The sequence below is a fragment of the Schistocerca americana genome, chromosome 2 (assembly GCF_021461395.2).
Source record: "Schistocerca americana isolate TAMUIC-IGC-003095 chromosome 2, iqSchAmer2.1, whole genome shotgun sequence".
NCBI classification, from domain to species: Eukaryota; Metazoa; Arthropoda; class Insecta; order Orthoptera; family Acrididae; genus Schistocerca; species Schistocerca americana.
The window spans coordinates 720691175-720713940 of NC_060120.1; the positions used below are offsets into that span (position 1 = coordinate 720691175).

Genomic DNA, 22766 nt, shown 5'->3' on the forward strand with positions numbered 1-22766 from the left:
AGAGCAATGGAAACATGCTGATTCTCTGCCACCAAAGAAAGCAAAGACAATTCCTTCGGCGGGAAGGGTCATGGCATCAGTGTTCTGGGATGTGAAGGGGATTCTGTTTGTAGCTTATCTCCCCACTGGGCAAACAATTCCTGGAGAATACTATGCTAACCCCATGGACAAATTGCAACAAAAGACATGTGAAAAAAGACCAGGTTAGCAAGGAAGAAAGTCATCTTCCATCAAGACAATGTGCACCCGCACACATCTGCCATTGCCATGACAAAATTACACCCCATATGGCTCCGTCAGACTTCCATCTCTTCCCAAAACTGAAACTTTTTCTTGGTGGATGAAAATTCACTTCAAACGAAGAATTGATAGCCAGAGTTGACAACTATTCTGCAGGCCTGGAAGAAACTCATTATCAAAATGGGATCAAGGCACTGGAACATTGTTGAACCAACTGCATTAATCTACAGGGAGACTATGTTGAAAAATGAAAAAAGTTTCAGTGATGTAAGTACTTTTTTTCTGTTCCATTCTGAGAACTTTTCAAACCACCCTCGTATGCTATTGCTGTGTGTTTGTGTGGATTGGTTTCAAAACTAGTGTCATCTTAAAAAGAAATAATTCTTCTTGTTGTATATTGGTCACAGTCATTTACATATGAGAGAATCAGTAGCAGACCTAAGATTGAGCCTTGTGGAAGCCTTTAAATGATTTCTGTCCAACTTCCCTGCTTAGTTGAATTATTAAGTACAACTTCCTGAAACCCTTTGGTTACATGAAACATTTTCTATCAGCTGGCTACACAAAAAATTCCACAAAACCTCAGTTTATCTAGGAGGATATTGTTGTTCACATACTCAAGTAATCTGTTAACAAGTTTTTTTTTACAAAAACAGTATTAACCATTCAGTACACCACTTCAGAGAAAATTAGAAACAATGAATAAACAGAACATAAAATATGCTATATGCACTTCAGTTACTGCTTACAGGGCTTTCACTGCTGCTGATGATGATATTTAGTTTATGGGGTGCTCAACTGCATGGCTATCAGTGCCTGTATGAATGCTCAATGTTTTCACTGTCCAGTCTCACCACTTTCCTAAATGATGATGAAATGATGAGGACAACACAAACATCCAGTCCCCAGGCAGAGGAAATCCCCAACCCAGCCGGGAATCAAACCCAGGACCCCATCATCCAGAGGCAGCGTCTGCCCCTGGTAACTGAGTGGGTCAGTGCGATGGAACGTTATTTCTAATAGTCCAGGTTCAATTCCTGGCTGGGTCAGAGATTTTCTCCACTCAGGGACTGGATGTTGTGTTGTACTTATCATCATCATTTCATCCCCATCAACACGCAAGTCGCCGAAGTGGTGTCAACTCGAAAGACTTGCACCAGTCACACGGTCTACCTGACTGGAGACCCTAGCCACACCACATACATCCAGAGGCAGCAACACTAACCACTAGATCACAAGCAGCAGACTTCAGTTCTGATTGTGATATGTACTGTACACAGATCTTGCAGCTCGTGGCCACCAGCAGCAGCTACTAGTTGTGACTCGTCCTCTGTAGAAATCATATAGTTGTGGTGCCTCTCGCACACCCTCTCAGCTTGGTGCCTCAAGCAGCAGCTTGTGTTGCTTGGACCGTAATACAGTCCTGACCACATATATTCATTGACCATTTATCCATTTTCACTTTTTCCAGCATGTACATTAATATTAATATTTATAGTCCAGTGTGGTTTTAAATGGTTAGAAAGTGTTTTGAAATAAGAAATTTGTCGATAATCTTGCACTAGTTTTGCAGTTATCTGCATTATCATAAGAGTCTCTTAGCACTGTTATGGTGATAAAAGACAGATGCAGATACAGCACAGATGATTAAGAAGATACCTCAATCCTCAGATGATGTGGTTTTCACACACTATGTGATCAAAAGTATCCAGATACTTCTAAAAACATATGTTTTCCATATTAGGTGCATTGTGCTGCCAGGTACTCCATATCAGTGACCTCAGTAGTCATTGGAAATCGTGAGAGAGCAGAATGGGGCACTCTGCAGAACACATGGACTTTGAATGTGGTTAGGTGCCACTTGTGTCATACATCTGTACACGAGATTTCCACACTCCTAGACTACCCCAGCTCCACTGTTTCTGATGTGATAGTGAAGTGGAAAGGTGTAGGAACACGTGCAGCACAATAGTGTACAGCCCAACCTCGTCTGTTGACTGACAGAGACTGCTGACAGTTGAAGAGGGTCGTAATGTGTTATAGGCAGACATCTATCCAGAACATCCCACAGGAATTCCAAACTGCATCAGAATCCACTGCAAGTATTATGACAGTTATGTGGGAGGTGAGAAAACTTGGATTTCATGGTTGAGCGGCTGCTCATAAGCCACAAATCGCACCGGTAAATGCCAAATGACACCTCGCTTAGTGTAAGGAGTGTAAACATTGTACGATGGATCAGTGGAAAAATGTTGTGAAGAGTGACAAATCACGGTACGCAATGTGGCAACCTGATGGGAGGTATGGGTATGGTGAATGCCCTGTGAACATCATCTGCTAGTGTGTGTAGTGCCAACAGTAAAATTCGGAGGTGGTGGTGTTATGGTATGGTCATGTTCTTCATGGAGGGGGCTTGCATCCCTTGTTGTTTTACATGCCATTATCACAGCACAGGCCTACACTGATGTTTTACGTACCTTCTTGCTTCCCACTGTTGACAAACAATTTGGGGATGGCAACTGCGTCTTTCAATACGATCGAGCACCTGTTCACAATGCACAGTGTGTGGCAGAGTGGTTACATGACAATAACATCCCTGTAATGGACTGGCCTGCACAGAGTCCTAACCTGAATCCCATAGAACACCTTTTGGACTTTTGGGACGCCGACTACATGCCAGGCCTCACCGACCGACATTGATACGTCTCCTCAGTGCAGCACTCCTTCAAGAATGGGCTGCCATTCCCCAAGAAACCTTCTAGCAGCTGATTGAATGTATGCCTGTGAGAGTGGAAGCTGTCATGTAGGCTAAGGGTGGGCCAAAACCATATGAATTCCAGCATTACCAATGGAGGGCACCATGAACTTGTAAGTCATTTTCAGCCATGTGTCTGGATACTTTTGATCACTTAGTGTATGTAGATTTAAAATATTTTTTTTCTATTTGTTCCAGTTACAGACATTAATACTTTACACCATGTTATTAATTTCAGTCTATGATGACCATCTTCTGACCTACAGAACAATAAACCAGAGTTATTTTTCTCTACAGAGTGCTTCCAGATTGTGAAGTAAGGCACTTAGAAATTGGTTTTTGCATAAATGACACTTTCTCATAGCTGAGGACAAATAATTTTGTCCTCAAATCAAGCCAACATATTTAAATATGATACAGTCAAGATAATAATCTAAATAAGCTTTGTTGTTTAATGATAATTCCAAGTACAGCATACCATATTCTAACAGACTTGCAGATGATATATATCTTAACAGTCAGACATGCAGCAGCAACTGAAACACCTACAGTACCATGCAACAAGTGCTGCCACAAAACATTCAGTTTAAACAAATTGTGCATTAGCCATTTATGAAATAAATAAGTATTGAAAACCTTTTCAGTAATAGTCAGTAATACTTTCTACAGGTGTGGTCACCAGAATGCTAGCATATCATAATGTGAAAGTTATGAATTAACCATGAAAGGAAACATCAAGGATGAAATTTTGGAGAGAATAGAATTTTGTTTGAAATTTTTTTGTGGTGACATAATTAGAAATTGGAAAATACCTGCTATAGCAAAGATCATGATATACAAGCCCATTAAAAGAATGGGACCAGAAAGACTTCTAAGAAGAGCTCTAAAATGAACAGAATCTTGAGAAAGGCCAATTAGAAGACTATGGACAAGATAGAGAGACTAGGTGAAGCATGATGTGAACTGAAGGGGATTGCAGTGGGAGGAGATGCTAACTGATAGTGTGTGGGAGAAAAGATAAGCTTTGAAGAGGCTCTGTGAATGACTTGCATTAGCCAAAATGTTTCTGGAAGAAGAACAAGATAGGATGAGGGAGACTGTATTTGACAAAATATTGCAATGGTTAGTCAACTAAAACCAGCATGAAATAACAATTTTAGAACAACATGAAGACAATTTCAAAAAAGGATTTGTTTAACACACTGTAGAAGTAAGTCTAAAAAGTGGAGCTTTGGCAAATGTATATGATTAAAATTAACATCTTGCCTTTAAGCCTGTGACATGAATATTCTTTTCATATCCTTGTGAAAAAAAATTTCCTTTGCTTTACACACACCATTGAGTGAATGGTGGTGAAATGCTACCATCTGCTGGATTAATCTGAGTGCTTCTTAATGCTACTAAGTACTGTATACTCATTGTGGACAGTATTGAGTGAAACTGAGCAATGTGGTGGCTGCTGAGGCAAGGCACTGGACATATCTGGACATATATTTGGGAGGACAGTAGTTCAAATCCTCAACTGGCCATCCAGATTTAGGTCATCCATAATTTCCCTAAATTAATGGGAAAGAAGGAAAATGTTGAGATGGTTCCTTTTAAAAGAACACAGTCAGTGTCTTTCCTCATCCTTCCTCCAAAACAAGCTTGTGCCCTGTCTCTAATGACCTCATCATCAACAGGACATTAAAGCCTAGTCTTCCTTTCTCTTTTATTACTGAATGTAGACATGCTAGCAATCCTGCCTACAGGTCACCATTATAAGGGGATATTTTATGGTGAAAAGGGGGCAGAACTGAACTTTTTGGTTCACTTATACTTGTGCTGTTATCATGTTATCTGGGTACAGAATATTTGATCAAGATCAAGATCAAGATCAAGATCACAGATGTCAAGCAAATATCTTCCAAAGCCCTACATAGTGATCACCATCTTTTAGTGGTAACAAGCAGAGAGATTATAGTGGGCTGAAAGACAGGAAAGGAGGATAAGAGTGTGGGAGTTAAAAAAAGAGAAATGCAGATCAAATAAAAATTTCAAAAAATATTAAAGAGCAATGTAACATGGGATGAAAAGCAGTCAGTAGAGAAGAAACGGGCAAGGTTTGAAATAATGAAGTGGAAGGACCAGGCAGTGTAAAGAAACATCCTGGTGGAATGATCCAGAGTGAGGTTGCAAAGAAAACCAAAGCATTCCATATATGTGTCAAGACAGAAAAGAAGCAGGAAAGCAATACACTGAGTAGAAGAAGGCACTAAGAGATTGATAGCAGGGGAGAAGAAGAAATGGATGGGAGAGTGGGAAAAATGATGGAAGAGAAAAGTGGATGGAATACCAAGGTCTGTGGAAAGAGTAACATATTGCCAATTTTTAGCAAGGGTTTGTTGGAAACTATGCCAACATTATAATTTGATGTTTTGCACTGCCAAAGTATTTGAGAAGATACTGGAAAAAGGAGTGTGGGAGATACTAGGAGGAGTTCTGAGACAAGAACAATATGGGTTAAGACCAGGGAACATCAATAACAGATGTAATGTTTTTTTTTTTTTAATGTAAGGCAGCTCAAAGAGAGAGACTATGATATGGTAAGGACTTAGTAATCATGTTCCTGACATGGAGAAGGCATATGATAGTGTGAAAAGAAACAATGTCTTCAAAGCCCTTTGGAAAAGTGGAATTGGAAAGCTACTGAGAGAAGAGTAAAGGAAACGTATAAAGGAAGCAATGACTTGCACTATCCCCACCACTTTTCATCACCATTACAGATGAGATGATGGCAGGAGTGGTAGTGTGAACAGGGTATGGAAATAATGAAAGCAGTGGTGTGTGGAGACAATACTGTGGTCTTTGGGAATGGAGAAGAAGAGGTACAAGAAAAGCTAAATGTATGATGGGACAGCATTGATTGAAACTTAATGCAAAAAAGTGTGAAGTAATGGTGACAACAAGAAATAAGATAAGAGTAACGATGGATAAAGTACTAGAGGGCAAGCAGTAAGGAAAGTGGAAAATTTCAAGTACCTGAGAAGCAAACAGAAGACAGCCGGAGGATATTAGTGAAAGGGAAAGACGACAGCATTGATTCCTGCAGAATGTAAGAAGCCTGGTATGGAGCAAGGATGACCACCCAAAAGCAAGCAATTGTTATGCTGAGCATATTATGCTCCAATAACGACATATTCAGCAGAAACGTGCGTAATGAAGAAAAGGTATGCAGCATACAGGCTCATGAGATAAAATTTCAAAGCATCTGACTAAGACTTACTAGAATGGATACAGTAAGTAATGAGAGGGCAAGAGAAATAGTGAAAGAGAATCCCATGTAAGAGACTGTAGAGAAGCAAGACCAAGGTGGTATGGGCGTGTTAAAAGATTGGGGGTTGATAGGCTACTGAGACAAGCTCATGAAATGATGACAGGAGGCAAGAGACATAGAGGAAGACTGAGAGACAAGATGTTCAAGTGAAGATATTTATGAAGAAGAGAGGAGAAGACTGGGACAGAGTGGAGAAAGAAATGTGGTGGTAGGGCATGAAGAGATGGAGAAACCTATTTTTCAAACAGCCCCAGCCAGAGTCTGGAAACTGTACAAGGAGGAGGAGGAGGAGAAGAAGAAGAAGAAGAAGAAGACAATGATGGTGATGATGATGATGATGAAATAAAATAAAAGTTCAGCACACATGAGTCTTTAATTTTCTTAATATATTCATAGGAACTGTGCCAAACAAATATAAATTGCAATGCAATAGTTCTACTGTGATTCACAAGCTGCAACTGACTGATTTGGTCTAACACTGTCCCTTGTATAGAATTTTGACAACATGCACCTTTTACAATAGTGTTGTAACAATGACCCTTCGTAATATACAATGGATAAAAACTTGTTCAAATAGATTTATATATGACAACATACTCAGCAGGAAGTGAAAATATATTTTAAACAAATCGTCATGTAAAACTCAGTATCTTGCAGAACAAGTCTTTTTAACGATTACTACTGAAACATAAAAATTTCATCAGAAAGAAATGGGCATTTTATCTCCAGCAATAGTAGCAACTCTAATGCTAAAGTTTTATCATTTTATACAAGAAACACCATTCCAATGTGTACTGAAGATTTGTAAATTAAAAATTGTTTGCATTATGAACAATGAATTATCCTCTTCAGTTAATTTAATTTGTGCACTGATTATTATTTCTCATGCCGTTATACAGTGATTAGTACAAATTGAATATTCAGACATAACCATACATTTATGTTTGCATAAAGCAATTATTGTGTATCATGTGTTCTGTAATCAGTTGTATTATGCAGTTCAACAGGCAAAATCTGGTCTCTCGTATTATACTTGGTATTCATGTCAAATAGAATTAGTTACACAGTACAGAAATAGCTTGTACCATTTTTGGAAGACAACACTTCAGGTAAAAATTGTAGCTAAAGTTGTTAATTTGTAAACATGAGGCCAAAATAATTGGTTTCCTGGCCAGATTCTTTTGAATGGATGTGAAGTAAACAGTGAAAAGAAGTCATACATATTAACTTTGTGATATGTCAGTATTATAAATGTTTGTCTTCATAATAATATGAAAGAATGTAATGCTGAGGCTGTAGTACTGCCACTTTTACACTACATTGATGGACAGTGGAAGTGGAGTGGGACGACAATCTCTTTCAGCTAAAGTGTTAGTTGTGATTGGTCAGTTAGACTTCATAAGTATAAACATGTAATTTTATTCATTTCTTCCAACAGTATGTTTGTTGTTATTGTCATTTTCAAACAAATTGTAAAGGGTTCCACTCCGGTTATAAGGCCCCTGATCATGAATCTGCCATGCATGTGAATCATTGCCACTACATAGTAACAGACCTCACATGATTAAAATAACAAGTTATGTTAAAAAAATAAGGGCTGTTTGCCTACATTTAAATGTAGGCAGCTCAGAAGAAAGTTACATAAATTCGGCAGCATCTACTGATAAATTATAAGTCTGCAGAAATCATTGTTTTGATATAGTTCGTTTGACTACAAGTGAAAGCAAGGAACAATGGCTAAAAGATCATACTTCTCACCAGTTGCAAAGTGTGGCTGTAATTCATTTATTGTGAGCCAAAGGATCTACAGCTGGTCATCTTCACCAAGAATTGTTCATAGGGACTTTAGATTTGGGGTGAAAATCATCAACACAAAGGCATTTTTTATTGTGGCGGGATTTTTCTCACAAAATTTTAGCCACCAAATTTCTCTTCTGAATGTGAAAATATTTTGTTGATGCTGACCTACATAGAGAGAAGCAATTATCATAATAAAATAAGGGAAATCAGAGCTCACAAAGAAATATATAAGTGTTTGTTTTCTCCTCACTCTGTTTGAGAGTGGAATAATAGAGAATTAGTGTGAAGGTGGTTCAATGAATCTTCTACCAGGCACTTCAGTGTGATTTGCAGAGTAGCCATGTAGATTTGATTGTAAGCTACATATGTTACCTCATGCTCAGACCTTTGCGTAACAATAGTGGCATATTGTCAAAAGAGAGTAAATATTCTGGGTTTCCTATGGACACAGGTCTGTTGCAGTACAGATAACAGATGCATCACACTGTGCAATTGAAATTACACAGCAACTGGAAACATACCCTGAAGCTGAAGGATGTGGAACAGTATGATACTTGGCAAAACATCTAAATTGCACACAGATTCTCCATAATATTTTGGTGGTATATGGACCAAATGCAATGTTGCGTGCAGCCAATTGACCAAGGTTGCACAGGTGTGGGTGATGCTGATTAGGAAGTCCAGATCTTGCACCATGCAATTTACAACTTTTCAGCAAGCTGAAAGAACAGCAGGAGGGAGAGACATTTTCCGATGATGAGTATGTTCCCACAATGATTCTCAAATTGTTTTGTGACCAAGGAACAGATTGACGAGTAACTGAATGAATGGTAGAATGTTCCAGTCAGTGTTTACAGATACTTGGTGACCGTGTTGAAAGTAGTGTCAATTATCTGCATCACTTTGAAGTATAGTGCACATTCGAGAAAAGTCACTTGGTATGCCATATTAAAATGTAACTTACTTTATGAAGTCTGCTTGTACTTGGTTTCTGGGTCTACAGTAGTGAGTGAAGGAAAGACTAGACAGTGGAATCAAGACTTTAAAAATAGCTGTAAAAATGTGCACAATGAAGAGCAAAGTGGGAGGCACAGTATGCAGACCCCTAAAATTACGCAACAAGTGGACTGATTAATTTTACTCATGTTGGATGCACCACTATTTATATGGATGTATCACAAATGGCTCAGATACCACAAATTGTGTGAAACATGGGTACTGGTAATGCCCCCTGACTAACCAAGGAGGTCAGCATTCTTGATGGAAACGTCTTAACCTGTGACCCTTTAGCCATGAGCTTGTATCCAGCAACTATTAACCCTTGAGTAGGTGCGCCTACATATAAAGTGTGCCAACCACAAATAACAATGAAACTTCCTGGCAGATTAAAACTGTGTGCCCGACCAAGACTCGAACTCGGGACCTTTGCGTTTCGCAGGCAAGTGCTCTACCATCTGAGCTACCAAAGTACGACTCACACTCGGTCCTCACAGCTTTACTTCTGCCAGTATCTCGTCTCCTACCTTCCAAACTTTACAGAAGCTCTCCTGCGAACATTGTCTTGTACCATTCCATCGTTTTTTAAAAATTTGCAAGCCCATACATATTCCGTCATTATTGCTTCAGCTAACATAGTGCTATGTTGCGATGTCATACATCCAAGTGAGCAGCAGTAATATAAAATAAACAGCAAGCTAGCTGAGAAAAAATTTGCGATCCATGCAAGAAAATGACCGAGATCCTGAGTTGGCAGTATAATCCCCCAGTGACACAGTTATCTAAGAGGTAATTAGCATTTGAATAAGCAGTTGGCTAGGATCTGATGCAACTGCACTGCTTAATGCATAGAGTGGGACATTACTGTGGGGTAACACTTTTACATGGCAACAGAGTGATGTAATGAAAGTTTATTTTATTATTGTTTAATTAAACAGTGGTTTAGCTCACATAATGTAAGTTTCTTTTGTCATTGTTTGATTAAAATAAGGTTAAACTGTGATATGCGTTTATTTTGGCAACATAAAGACAGCTGTTCTTTACATTTTTACAAAGTGTGCCACACGCCCACTGATGTTATAAAAAATGGCACATCCACTTGAGGGTTAACAGAAGTGCAATCAACTTGTGAATAATTTAACCAAAAGCTCAGTTCCGCTTCCTTTGTCCTCAGAAATCTCTCTCACTATTTTGAACTACAGGCAAGATTGCTAGCATACTTTGCACACTTTCACTCAGTTCTGTCCTTTGACAGTTAAAGTGAAAATAGTACACACTCTACAGAAGTATATGTAAAGAATATTGTGTAAAAGTGATAACTGAACATTTTTCAGAAGCGCTTTCAGGGACTGAGGGATCCTTACACTTACATGCTAATATGTATGCCCCCTGAAGGTATTTGTAGTTAAAGGTTTGCTTACATCATGACACTAGGTTGTGAAATTGATTTCATGAATCTGAACTGTAGACACTTTGACACAAGTGTGCAGAGTTTCATCATTTTGTGAGTAACACTTTGATTTCAGACATGGTTCTATCTGAAATCAAAGTTTTGGCAGCCGCACGAATACTGGTTGACTTAAATCATCTCTGCAAGAAATTGCTACATAATAAAAGAAATAAGAGATGTGTTCAGCTTCAAGATTGGATAAAGAAAAGATGCCAGATCAGCTGCTCAATAGATTTCCTGAAATAGTTGTTGTGGTATACCCAAGAAGTTTTTTCAGCTATATGAGAATGTTGCAAGAACAATTGAAATTTCATCCTAAAACAGTTGATGTTGCAATAAGGAAGGAAGATGCAGTAATGCTTAAAGCACTGTTACCATAATTGAAACTGCTGCTTGTTTTTATAATCCACACAAATAAAATATGCAGCACAGATACCCAAGAAGTGAACAACTTGCTCCATTCCTCACTTCATATTTAAGTTTATTTATATGCTACTGACATAACATCTTACCTCAAAATACATTCAAATACTAGTTTCTGGCCTTCAAAGTTGGAACAAACTGAAACTGTTTAGTTGTTTCAACAATGACTTGCACATCCCCCCCCCCCCCCCCCCACACACACACATAACTAGCTGTTTTTCTCCTACCATAGGTCTATAAAGTAACTACCACAATTATCAGTGGCTCAATAGCATAGTTTCATGCAACCTTGTGTTGTCGTCAAGCTAGGCTTATTAATGACAAGAGTGAATTAATGATGGACTCTGCAATTCACAACCACAATACTGTAAGTAGAAATAATTCCCAAACAGACTACCAGACCCCTCTTTAGTATTCAAAGCGGAGTTTTATATTTTGGTGCAAAATCTATGACAAGTTGCCAATAGATATCAGACACAAAATTCAAAATATTTAAAAACAAAATAGATGAATACCTCATTAGCCACTCTTATAATTAACAGAATTTTTGGCCACAAGAATGTAACTTCTGTGTAACTCTAATATTTGTATTAGATAGGTCCTGACTTTACCAATACATAGAAACCTCATAGTGGCCTGCATAAAGTAAAATAAATGCTTTGAAGTAGTAGGTGAAAACAACAGCTGAGAAATATAGGAGGAGGAACCATCTAACCCCCCCCCCCCCCCCCCCAAAAAAAAAGTAGCCGTTTTCCTCCTATTGTACATCTATGAAGTAATTACCACAATTATGAGTTTGATTAAATTAGTGCTAGTCATTGTCTGCCATTAGTGTGCTACACAGAAGTAGCCAGTAGTGGTTGCTTCTGTCTGTTCATGTATCGCTTGACTCTTTCCACATCCACGGAGGTTCTCTGTCATGAAGGAATTTATAGAATACAATGTATGATTGAATGAATAAACCTCTTCTTGCACTTGAAACAATGGCTGGCAGACAATGGTTTGAAGATAATGAGGAATTTAATGCCCATGTTGTCACTTTTTCTTGCTTTTTCAAATATCCCTCATAATACTTAAATACCACAAAAAATTCAAATATAAATGAAATTACACCCAGCAATGCTGATTGATATCAAATGTACATCAAACTCTAGACATTATTTAGTATTGTAATTAGTCAATATGTTCAGATATACCAATTAAATTAATATATAATCAGCTGCTCTACAATAATTTTAAATTATTTTATGTTGTTTTGCTTTGTAGGATCCAATGAATAGTTCGCATGGTGGTGTGCATAACTTGACTAATATGGGACAGACTCCTCCTGCATACTTTTCTAAGAATGAAGACACAGTATTCTATGACAAACCAGGTATACCCAGTGATAACTACAATATTACTGATCAGGTAAATGTATGAAATCTTTGAGCTTGTCTCTTTTGTATTACCATTTTGTAGTCCAATTTGTGCAGAACAATTTTTCCTAAACTTTATTTTCCTTGTGCATATGTTTTGATGTACAATAATTTGTTAGTTCATTATTTGCTAAACATTTCTCTCAGGTGACACTGAAACTGGCCACTTCTTAAAGTGATAGGAAGACTGGTAATAGGTCCCAGGCTTTTTAAATGAGGTTTCTTTTCTGAGTGATAAAGGGGAAAAAAATGAAAAACAAAGATATTTTGTACCATGCAGGTTATGATGTCAAAGAGGGGAACAAAAATTACAGAGATATATATGACGTGATATTATATGCTGATTTCTATTCCTATACTCTCATATTTCTAATACAGTTTCACCCCAAACATCACACTTTTGTGTTCCTGCTGTCTCCAGAAAAATGGTTCAAATGGCTCTAAGCACTATGGGACTTAACATCTGAGGTCATCAGTCCCCTATACTTGGAACTACTTCAACCTAACTAACCTAAGGATATCACACACATCCATGCCCGAGGCAGGATTCGAACCTGCGACCGTAGCAGCAGCGCCGTTCTGGACTGAAGCGCCTAGAACCACTCGTCCACAGCAGCCGGCTGCTGTCTCCCATACCCTCCTTTATAGTATAAGTTATTCATTAATTTCTTATACTTTCCTTTGGTTTTGGATAATTTAGCACCTCTTCCTTCATTGTTTTTCTTCATCCTTCTTTCTCACCTAAATTTTGTGCGGTTTATGTAGAGAAGCATTTTAATTGGAGTCCTTCCATTTTCTGAAGTGGTGGATATACAGTATTTTGTTTCTTTTCTCCTGAATGAAGTGCATTCCTGTTCTAAAAGCAATATTTTTTTAATGCTGTCACTTTAGTTAGAGTTGTACAAGTTCCATTAACATTATTTTCTAATACTTGCCTCTGTTAAGCATACTCACTGTGCCTGTTTTTATTACAGGGAACAAGAAGACAACCCTGCAAATCCAGTATAGACTCAAATGCAACATTAATGTCATCTTATGAAGCCCGTGATAGCAAACTGATAGCAGCCTGTGAGCATTTTGAATTTTCTGATGGCTTCTACAGCATAATTGATCAGGTACCGTGAATTTTATCAATAATGCCATAGTTGATAAATGTTTCATAGAACTGGTGAGATACTGGTATACTGGTGCTACTGTGTCAGCTGTAGCATGAAGCAACACTATGAACTGTCATTTTATTTTATCTATTTAATCCATGTATAAAATAGGAAAGTATAGCTTATATTTGATTAAATCTTCTTGGTCTGCCATCCAGCTGGCTGTGTCAAAATTCCTCAATGTTTCAATGAGTTCCATTATCACCATCCTTTGGTGAAGTGTCAAGATGGAGCTGGTGTTCCATATAACACCTGAGTGGCAGCTGTCTGTCCTCACCCCTTCCCCCAGGTGCAGGGTCTGCCAACCGGAGGTAACAGCACATCACATTTCAACTCTTGGTATGTTCAGTCTTGCCCAGACGCACGAAGTGTCAACTGCTGAGTGCATTCTTGACATATAGCTTTTTTTCTTCATAATGCTTGTTTCCATGCCAAACTTAGCTGCCAGCATGAAGTGTCAACTGCTGAGTGCATTCTTGACACACAGATTTTTTTTCCTTTATAATGCTTGATTCCATGCCAAACTTAACGGCCATCCCTCATCCTTGTTTATGAGTTTGTCATGGAGAATTATCTTGATCAATTCTTTGATGATGCCCTCCCTAAAGTCACTAGCTGGGCACAACATTTTTGTTTTCTAAAATTCAAACATATGCTCCTGACAGAGGCTGTGTTCTGGTGCTGCTGATTTATCTTTATATCTCAGAAATACACATCTAATGTATTCCATGCCGCATTGCAAGATGCAGTGCTGTGTTTGATAGATATTAATATTGTTGAGCATATCTGGTATGCCTTGCAATGTGCTGTTCGGAAGAGATCTCCACCCCCTCATACAGATTAATGGACAGACCTGCAGGTTTCATTGTGTCAATTCCCTCCAGCACTACTGCAGACATTAGCTGGGTCCATGCCATGTCGTGTTGTGGCACTTCTGCATGCTCATGGAGGCCCTACACAATATTAGGCAGATGTACCAGTTTCTTTGGCTCTTCAGTGTATGTACTAACCTACTTCACATATGATTGGGAGTTCTATGGACAAGTCAATGGAGCAGTGATGGGCTCACCATTTTCCCTCAGCTCTTTGAGAAAATGGCACTAAAAATTACACAGCTCAAACATAATCACTTCTTCCATTACATGGATGACACCTTTGTTGTGTGAAAACATGGCAGAGACACTCTGAATGAGGTCCTGGTCCACCTGAACAGCACCTATCAAATAATACGGTTCACTATGGAGCCAGAATAGGATGACTTCCAGTTTTGAACACTCTAGTAAGAAGAAAATCAGAGGGTACAGTAGAACATGCTGTCTACAGAAAGGAGACCCATACATATCTGTACCTCCCCACAACAAGCTCTCATTGTATGGTACAGTGGTACACATTTCTAACAACTCTAGCCCACAGGGCACATGCCATTTGTGACAAAGACAGCAACAGCTTAGAGATGTATTTCACCAAAATGGGTGTAGCAAAACACAAATCAGATTGTATTGAAGAAAATGAATGTTACAGCCTTTTGTAAAGGTGAAGTAGAGAAAATGGAAGAGAAATTCACTTTTATCCCCTATAGTGGGTCTCCCTCAGCCAAAATTGTGTGAACTCTCAGAAAGAAACAAAGTAAAACTGCAAATATCTGGTATACATAGCATCTCTTGCAAGTGTGGCCACCAGAACATTGGGCAAACACAGCACTATGTCTTGCAATTCTGCATTGATCACATTAGATCCAAATGTTTGAGGCATAAAGATAAATCAGCAGTGCCAGAGCACAGCTTCAATGAGAGACATATATTCAAGTTTGAGAGAACTAGGAATGTTGTGCCTAGCTAGTGGCTTAGGGAGAACACCATCAAAGAATCAGTTGAGATACGACACCATGACACTCTCATCAATAGGGGCGAGAACTACCAGCTATGTTAAGCATGGAATCCAGCACTAGCAGCTATGAGCCAAGAATGCATCCAGCAGTTGACACTTAGTGAGTCTGAGCAAGATTAAATGCACTGACAGTCGAAAGGCAGCCGGCTTTACCCACCACAGATCATAGGTCCCTGTGCCTGTGGGAAGGCTGCAAAGAGACATTCCATATATACACTCTGGTGTATATATGGGATGCTCACTCCATCTTGACACTTTGCCAGAAAATGATGAGATTGTAACTCATGGAAATGTTGTAGAATTACATTGCAGCCACCTGGTCGGAGAAGATCTCCTCAGTTGTACATGCCAGGCAAATCTACATTCACATATACAGATTATTTATTGTTGTGAATGATTTCAGTTGTGGAAATGGAATAACTAGTTTATAGATCCCTATGCTTGCTATGAATTAGACCTAACATCACGAGGAAATAGGAAATTTTAAATTTATGTCCAATTCATAAAAAGCAAAAGGAACAAATTACATGTATAAATGACACTAAGGTCTCACCCAAAATGACTAATAAAAATGGTTCCTTCATCTTGTACAGAACATGAAGTGCTTGTATCAAAAATTTTGACTGTAACCAATAAGAATGAAATGATCAATAAAGTTCTTGGATGATGTAAACTCGACAACAGAATTTAATACTCAACTTTTGGATCTTAATATCTGCTTTGCTGCTGATGTCCTGTTGTCCGTAACATGTTGCTGTAAGAAACTATACCAGTCTTGCCACATTGTGGAAAGCATCAGTGAAAGTTCAGAAGTTGCAAATAATTCTTTTATTACTGGGTAGGTGGTGTGTAGTGATGGACAATTAGCATTACAAACTGACTACATCTTGACTCTCTGAAAACTGGCTATGATCTGCATAATTACAGTGCTGTTGCACATCTATTTATACTTTTACTATCAACCAACAGTATTGTTTAAGATGCAAATTTACAAAATTACAGTAGGAAATTAATGCACAGAGATGAAATGTGGACAGTGTAATTCAGGTGTATTGTTTCCTGATGAGTATGTATAGGTAGTTGGTGGAATAAACAATCTAGAAGCATGAGACGCAATAATACCTATTTCTTTAATTTATACACAGAATTTAAATTCTGTTGTTTTCCTAACATATCTGGGAGTTTCAAAATAAATATGCTTTCATCTAATAGTAGCTACATAGTTCAAAATTATTGCTAGGGCTGAAATTTCTCCTTAGTTACAAACTTCTGTGTGCTGCTACCAGTGCATGCGAGTGTTAGTGCACTGAGTGTGTGTGGTTTCACTGTGTGTGTGTGTTTGAATCGGACGTCAACTGTATCAGTGGGGGGGGTCACTGGAGGCCACCTGTGAGTGATGTGCATGCGGCGTAGTCTCTGCCGTGCTGTCTGCCAGCTACTGGTGCATATACATGTGTGGAGCAGAGCTGACTTACCCTCCCTTTGTTCACCTAGTTGTACCACTCACATGTTCTTCAGTGTCTTATAATAGGTGGATTCACAAGAGGTTTACGTCTGTTATTGTTCAGAAGTTTATGAATAAAGCCATATTTGTATTAGTTGGATCAGTTTTATGTATTACATGGTTACTACAAAGCAGTGTTGCAAATTTAAATTCAAGTGATCATTGGTAGTCACGAAAGAATTTGACTAATTAGTGGCTTCAGTGTTAAGAAAAAAAAATCCTTCCAATTACAGAGTCTAGATATTAGGCATACTTGAGTCTGATGTAGTCATGAGCTTTCTGTTTGACTCCTAACTTGAACTTCCTTTTTAACTGCTGCATAATTCATATAGCAGTTAGTATCAAATTGTAATATTTGAATGATTGACAATATTTTATATGCATATCTGAGGCTTAAATGGCTCTTCAGAGGGTATGCTGTAACACCACCACCCCCAAAGAGGCTTGTGCAACTTTTACTGTTGGACAAGGTTCTTTGTGAATACACGTATCCACAAACAAACACATGTAATAAATTACAAATGCAAGTTGACAAACAGTATTACATGCTTTTCATTATGTAGTATTTTCTTCAAGGAAGTTTCACATCTTTGACATTGTCACTCCTTCTTTTGTCCTTCTGTTCAATAATGTAGTATATAACAACTTCAAATGAAACTGTTTACCAAAAGTATTCAGAAAATTAGGTCAACTCAGTTCCTACCTTCAAAACAAGCACAGCAAAGGATATTATATTATGTCATAAATCACTGAGGCAATTGTTCATATATATATGTAGTTTTTTTTATTTAAGTTCAGCTTGGACTTTGAAAATTATGATGAAAACAAGTAAGTATATGTATCTCTCTTCTACAACTTAAGTCTCATAGCACAGATACTTTATCAAATAAACTCGGAAGGTTCCATTATATTCATATTTGGTCTTACATACCAATTTCCCAACACAATCCCTGGTTAATCCTTCACTAGACATAGTATTCTTCTGCTAGCATGCTATGATAGGCATCGTATCTTCATAAAGAGTATAACTGTATCTAATGTCAGTTCATACACCCATCCGGACATCTTTTTGGTATGATCAGATCCTGGTACTTGTCTTGTACCCTAAAGTATCTAAATTTGGATGAAGTGAAGAAGGCATAACTGAGTCAGTTGTACTTAGCTCTTTGATGATGAAGTTTTGATGATAGTTCCCAAAGCTGCCGCTTTTTCTTCTTCTTAAGCAAGCTTTTAAAAATGGGTTCCGGTAGTAGGTTTAAGTTGCTGTTTGCATTTAAATAAATAATCTTTGACATGATGTCATTTTCCATCAGATGGTTTAATTGTAGATTCTGATACATTTTCACAACTGATTACAGTATTCACGTATATTAATGATGACAACAGTTTATAGAGTGATCCTTTAATAAACATCCGCTTTCATGCGTCCCTGGCAACAAAAGTGCATCGTCTGTCTCAATATGTCAAAGATCTCGTAATCTTCCAGGTTCAGGCTGGAGTTGTTATTCTGGTTTTAGTTTATAGACTTTTGAGACAGGTTAATATCATTTTAAAAACTAAAACATTGTGAAACATAGTGCTTGAGAATAATTCCTACAGTAACTACTGGTAATTATTTATAGGAATATGATGTATATATTGTGTTGACAAAGGTATACTTAATTTGATTTGGGCATGTTTTCCTCGCTGATAGTCAAACAGGTGTTTTGCAGTTTTGGAGTTTCTATGAATACATTACATCTGTTTTATGTTCCCTACCAGGATTTACAAATAATAGCAGTAATTTTGATGTGACCAGCTTTGAGAACCAACTGTGTTTTTGAATTCAGAATTACAAAAAGCAATTTTCATATTTCAGATTTGGCTATTTTCTGTTTGGGGTAGAGCTGACAAAAACTAGGATGCATTTCATTGTCTTTGTCTCCTAAGTTTTTGAGTGAGCATTAAGTTCCAAAAGATAATCTAATAAATGTTTCAACATTATTTCACTATTGTAACTTTTGTCTTTTAGTTTCTCATTGAAAGTAACGTAGTTATTTTTTAATGTTAGCAGTCAGAGGTTTGTTTACATGTAATATCCGTTTTGCCTGTTTCAAAAATTTATGTCTTCTTGATAACTATTCAGTTTCAAATTTAGTTGTAAGCTTCATTGAAGATAATTTTCAAAAAGCTGAAAAATTTGTATTATATTTCTTGTCTATAGAACTTATAGGGTGTCTATGGATATTACCTGTGGAAAAATATTGTGTGAATGGTTTGAAAAGATTGCAAAGATGAACAAGAAAGTCTTACTGAATCTACTGATACCATATTTGTAAAGTTATAAGTAGTGTATAACTGTAATATAATTTATTGCATCAATGTGCATTCTGAACTTGACACTTTTTCACCAGGTATAGAGCACATCAAGTAGTGAACTTCATATCCAATATAAATCTCAAATTAACTGATCCAAAACTTTTACAAGACGAAATAAACAAATTATCAAATCATTCGAGTATACATGTACTTAATCATAGATAATGGTTAAATAGCCACTGTGTATCTGAGCATGTGTGTGTAGATGTGACATTGATAAAGTGTAGCTGAAGATACAACATCATATGGCTTGGGCCTTGCGTAAGCCACACACATAACCACAAAGAGTGTGTATCCCCCTGATTACAAAAATTCAGTTTTCACACACATTACTGATGGTATGGTTTCAAATGTGTAAGATTCCTGAGTCCAAACAGTTTCCAAGTCTGTAATCATTATGATGTGGAATTCCTAAAATTTCAAGTGGTCCTATATAAATGACAACAGATTTTTTAATCTCTTGATTTATAGGCTTAGATTTCTCATAACTTTTGTCAATGCCAAGTCTCCTACTCTAAATTGTATAGCTTCCAAGTTTCTATCATGTCTATGCTTTCTCTTACTGGGACATAACTGCATATTTTTCCTAGCCATCTCTTCTCTCTCATCTACAGACAACTCTGTACTAACAGAATAACTAATCAGTTTGTTTAATAAATTAGTAGGTTTTTGCCATAGTGTACTTCATAGGGTGAAAATCCAGTTGTAGAGTGCTGTAAACTGTTCAAACTATCTTCAGACTGACTGATGTAAGAATATCAATTAGTGCGATCTTTGCTACAAATGTTCTACATAAGTGTCCATTTTCCTCATATATCTCTCTGTTGGATTACGTGAAGGTGAATGAACAGAAATAATTATGTGCTTCATATTCCTTTCTCTAACAAAATCATTCCAAACAATTGATGTGAACTAGCTTCCATTATATGACAAAATAGCTTTTGGTGTACTATCTTTTGAAAGAAATCTTTAGTAATACTAAGAATAATCTTTTTATTAGTTGCCTTTTCAAATGGTGAAGTTTAACTAATTTTGAAAATAAATCTACCGTTACAAATAAATAACTATAATCCTCTTTTGAATGAGGCAGTTGTCCAAATAACTCCACTCGAATGAGTTCTAGCTTGTTCTTTGTTATAACGTTTTGCATGAAACCTCTATGTGTTTGATTTGCAGTCTCAAACCTTTGACATCTGTCACAAGAAACTAAGCATTTTTTTCTCTCCTACTAATATTGTTAAATTAGACGTTTTCCTGGCTTTTTTAAATACATTTCATAGTGCCAAGTGACCACAGCTCTGGTGTATGTATTTAATAAGCTGTCAGTGTGTTGCTCCAGCCAGCAGACTTTCCAACTGTCTGAATCTACACTGTGTCTTCTAAACAAAATTCCTTTATATACCTGGTAGTAATATTTGACTGTATCATAACTCCTTTTGCCTAAATAACTTTTTACCAGCCTCCATTAATCATCATCATGATTCTGATTTCTCCTTAGCTATTTGCAAATTTTAGTAATCTCTTTTTCTCCCTTAAGACCCTGAATGCATATAATTATGAAATTCCTATTGCTTTCTTCATCCCCCCCCCCCCCCCACCCCACCCTTCCCCCACATCAGTAGTCTAGATAATGAATGCATCTGCAATTACATTCTGTTCTCTTTGATATACTGGTACTTTACTGTGTAATAAAACTGTTTTAGATATACTGCTCCTCTCAGAATTCTACTTTGATATAATTTGCATTCCTGAATATAAGGCTTTGTGATCTGTGTATACAATTACTTTTTGCCCAGCTAAATGATTTCTAAATTTCTTGAATCCCCATACAATACCTAATAATACTGTAATAACTTCAAGTTTAACAAATATATTTCAAGGAAGACGCAATACATGAAAGTCACAGATCAAGTAAACAGAGTAAGACGTGTGTACACTTTAACAGTCAAATCATAACTGAGTCCAAGTCTAGCGGCCACTGGCTGGCTGGCCGCTTAGGTGGTGCTGCTGCTGCATGGCTGGCAGACAGCGCCGCATGTAGAGGACGCGTGTAACTGCGCGGCGGCACTTTGAAAGATCGGCGAGTCACAACACATACCTCTTCTGTAATAACGCAATTTCTTTCATGTTTTTAAGGTTCTGATAGCAAAACTTATAGAAGTCTTCGTAAGTCATCTTTTTCTCCTACACTTAACTTATCAGCTGCATTAATTTTTTCAGTAACGAGATGTACATATGAATGATTTACAATATTATCATCACAAAAACTCTTATAGTTATCAAAATAATTGGTATAATCTGTAACTGCTACTCCTCTTATCTGATTACCACAGTTTTCATTAAACATCATATGGAATTTTGTTTCTTTACTGTTACCAGTCCTTGGTTCAACAAACAATAATTTCATGTTCTCCCAGCTAAAACTAGCACTTTCTTTCATAATACAATCCATATCTAACAATATCTGTTCATTTAGTCTTTCATCACCAAACATCCCAGACCAAAACTAGTGTTCCCAGTGCTAAATGTTATCAAAGCTTGTGTGTTAATTAGTTTGCTAAGTTTGCCTGTTGCTCCTTCGATTCTAACACCTGTGATTGGAAACTTAATGTAATTCTCTATATGTTTTATTCTGTCTCTCAATTTACCTGAAATACCACATACTGGACAACCTGTGTTGATCAAACTAAGTCCTTTCCAATTACCAATCTGGATGTTAGTATAGGGACTGCTTAAGTCTTCGTTGTCAAGACTTTCACTCTCAGATAACCAATCATTTTCAACTTCTCTAAAATTTAATTCAGTACTTATAGGTGATCCAACTGATGGCTTTAAGCCCCTAATGGCAGCTTACAACTAATTTCGATATTCTTTTGTACAGACAAATTATGTTTCTCTGTGTGTGTGTGTGTGTGTTGACTGTTCAAGCTTATCTTATTATCTGTGTTGCAATTACAAATCGGAATGTGTGTGTGTTCATCATCTACCTGAAAATCGCTAAGCACATCACAGCTAACTTCTGTATTATTAATCTCACTAGCTATAACTTCAAGTACCTTATCACCAATATGTCTGTTCTGCTTAAGCTTGTAATCACTAATTGTCAAGATGTCACTGATGTCAGCTGGTATGACCTGACTCTCATATACTTCTCTATCCATTACCATATCATCACCCAGACCTAAAACTTTGCTACTGGCATTATCATCACTGATCTCAACATAAATCGTACCATCAAGCTCCTTACAAATCATGATGCTATATTCCTCATTAGCATCAAAATCAACATCACTTCTGCATAAATCAACATCAAAATTATTAATCTTACTACTAACATGAACATGAACATCAAAATCTATCTTATTAATAACTTCAGCATCATCATCAAAAGTAATAATTTTTGTGCCATCAGGTTCACAAATACCATCATTCAGCATACTATGTCCCCTCCCCCCTTTAGTA

General features: G+C 37.3%; 1 protein-coding gene across 2 annotated transcripts in view; it reads left to right on the forward strand.

The window, feature by feature from the left end:
* The window catches only part of LOC124595871 (organic cation transporter protein-like), a 321547-nt gene that overhangs the window by 195182 nt on the left and 103599 nt on the right, over positions 1-22766 (forward strand). For both annotated transcript variants that reach the window (XM_047134777.1, XM_047134778.1), the window contains 2 exons: positions 12247-12390; positions 13373-13513. In XM_047134777.1, coding sequence (XP_046990733.1) covers positions 12247-12390; positions 13373-13513 — 285 coding nt within the window. The remainder of the gene's footprint in view (positions 1-12246; positions 12391-13372; positions 13514-22766) is intronic.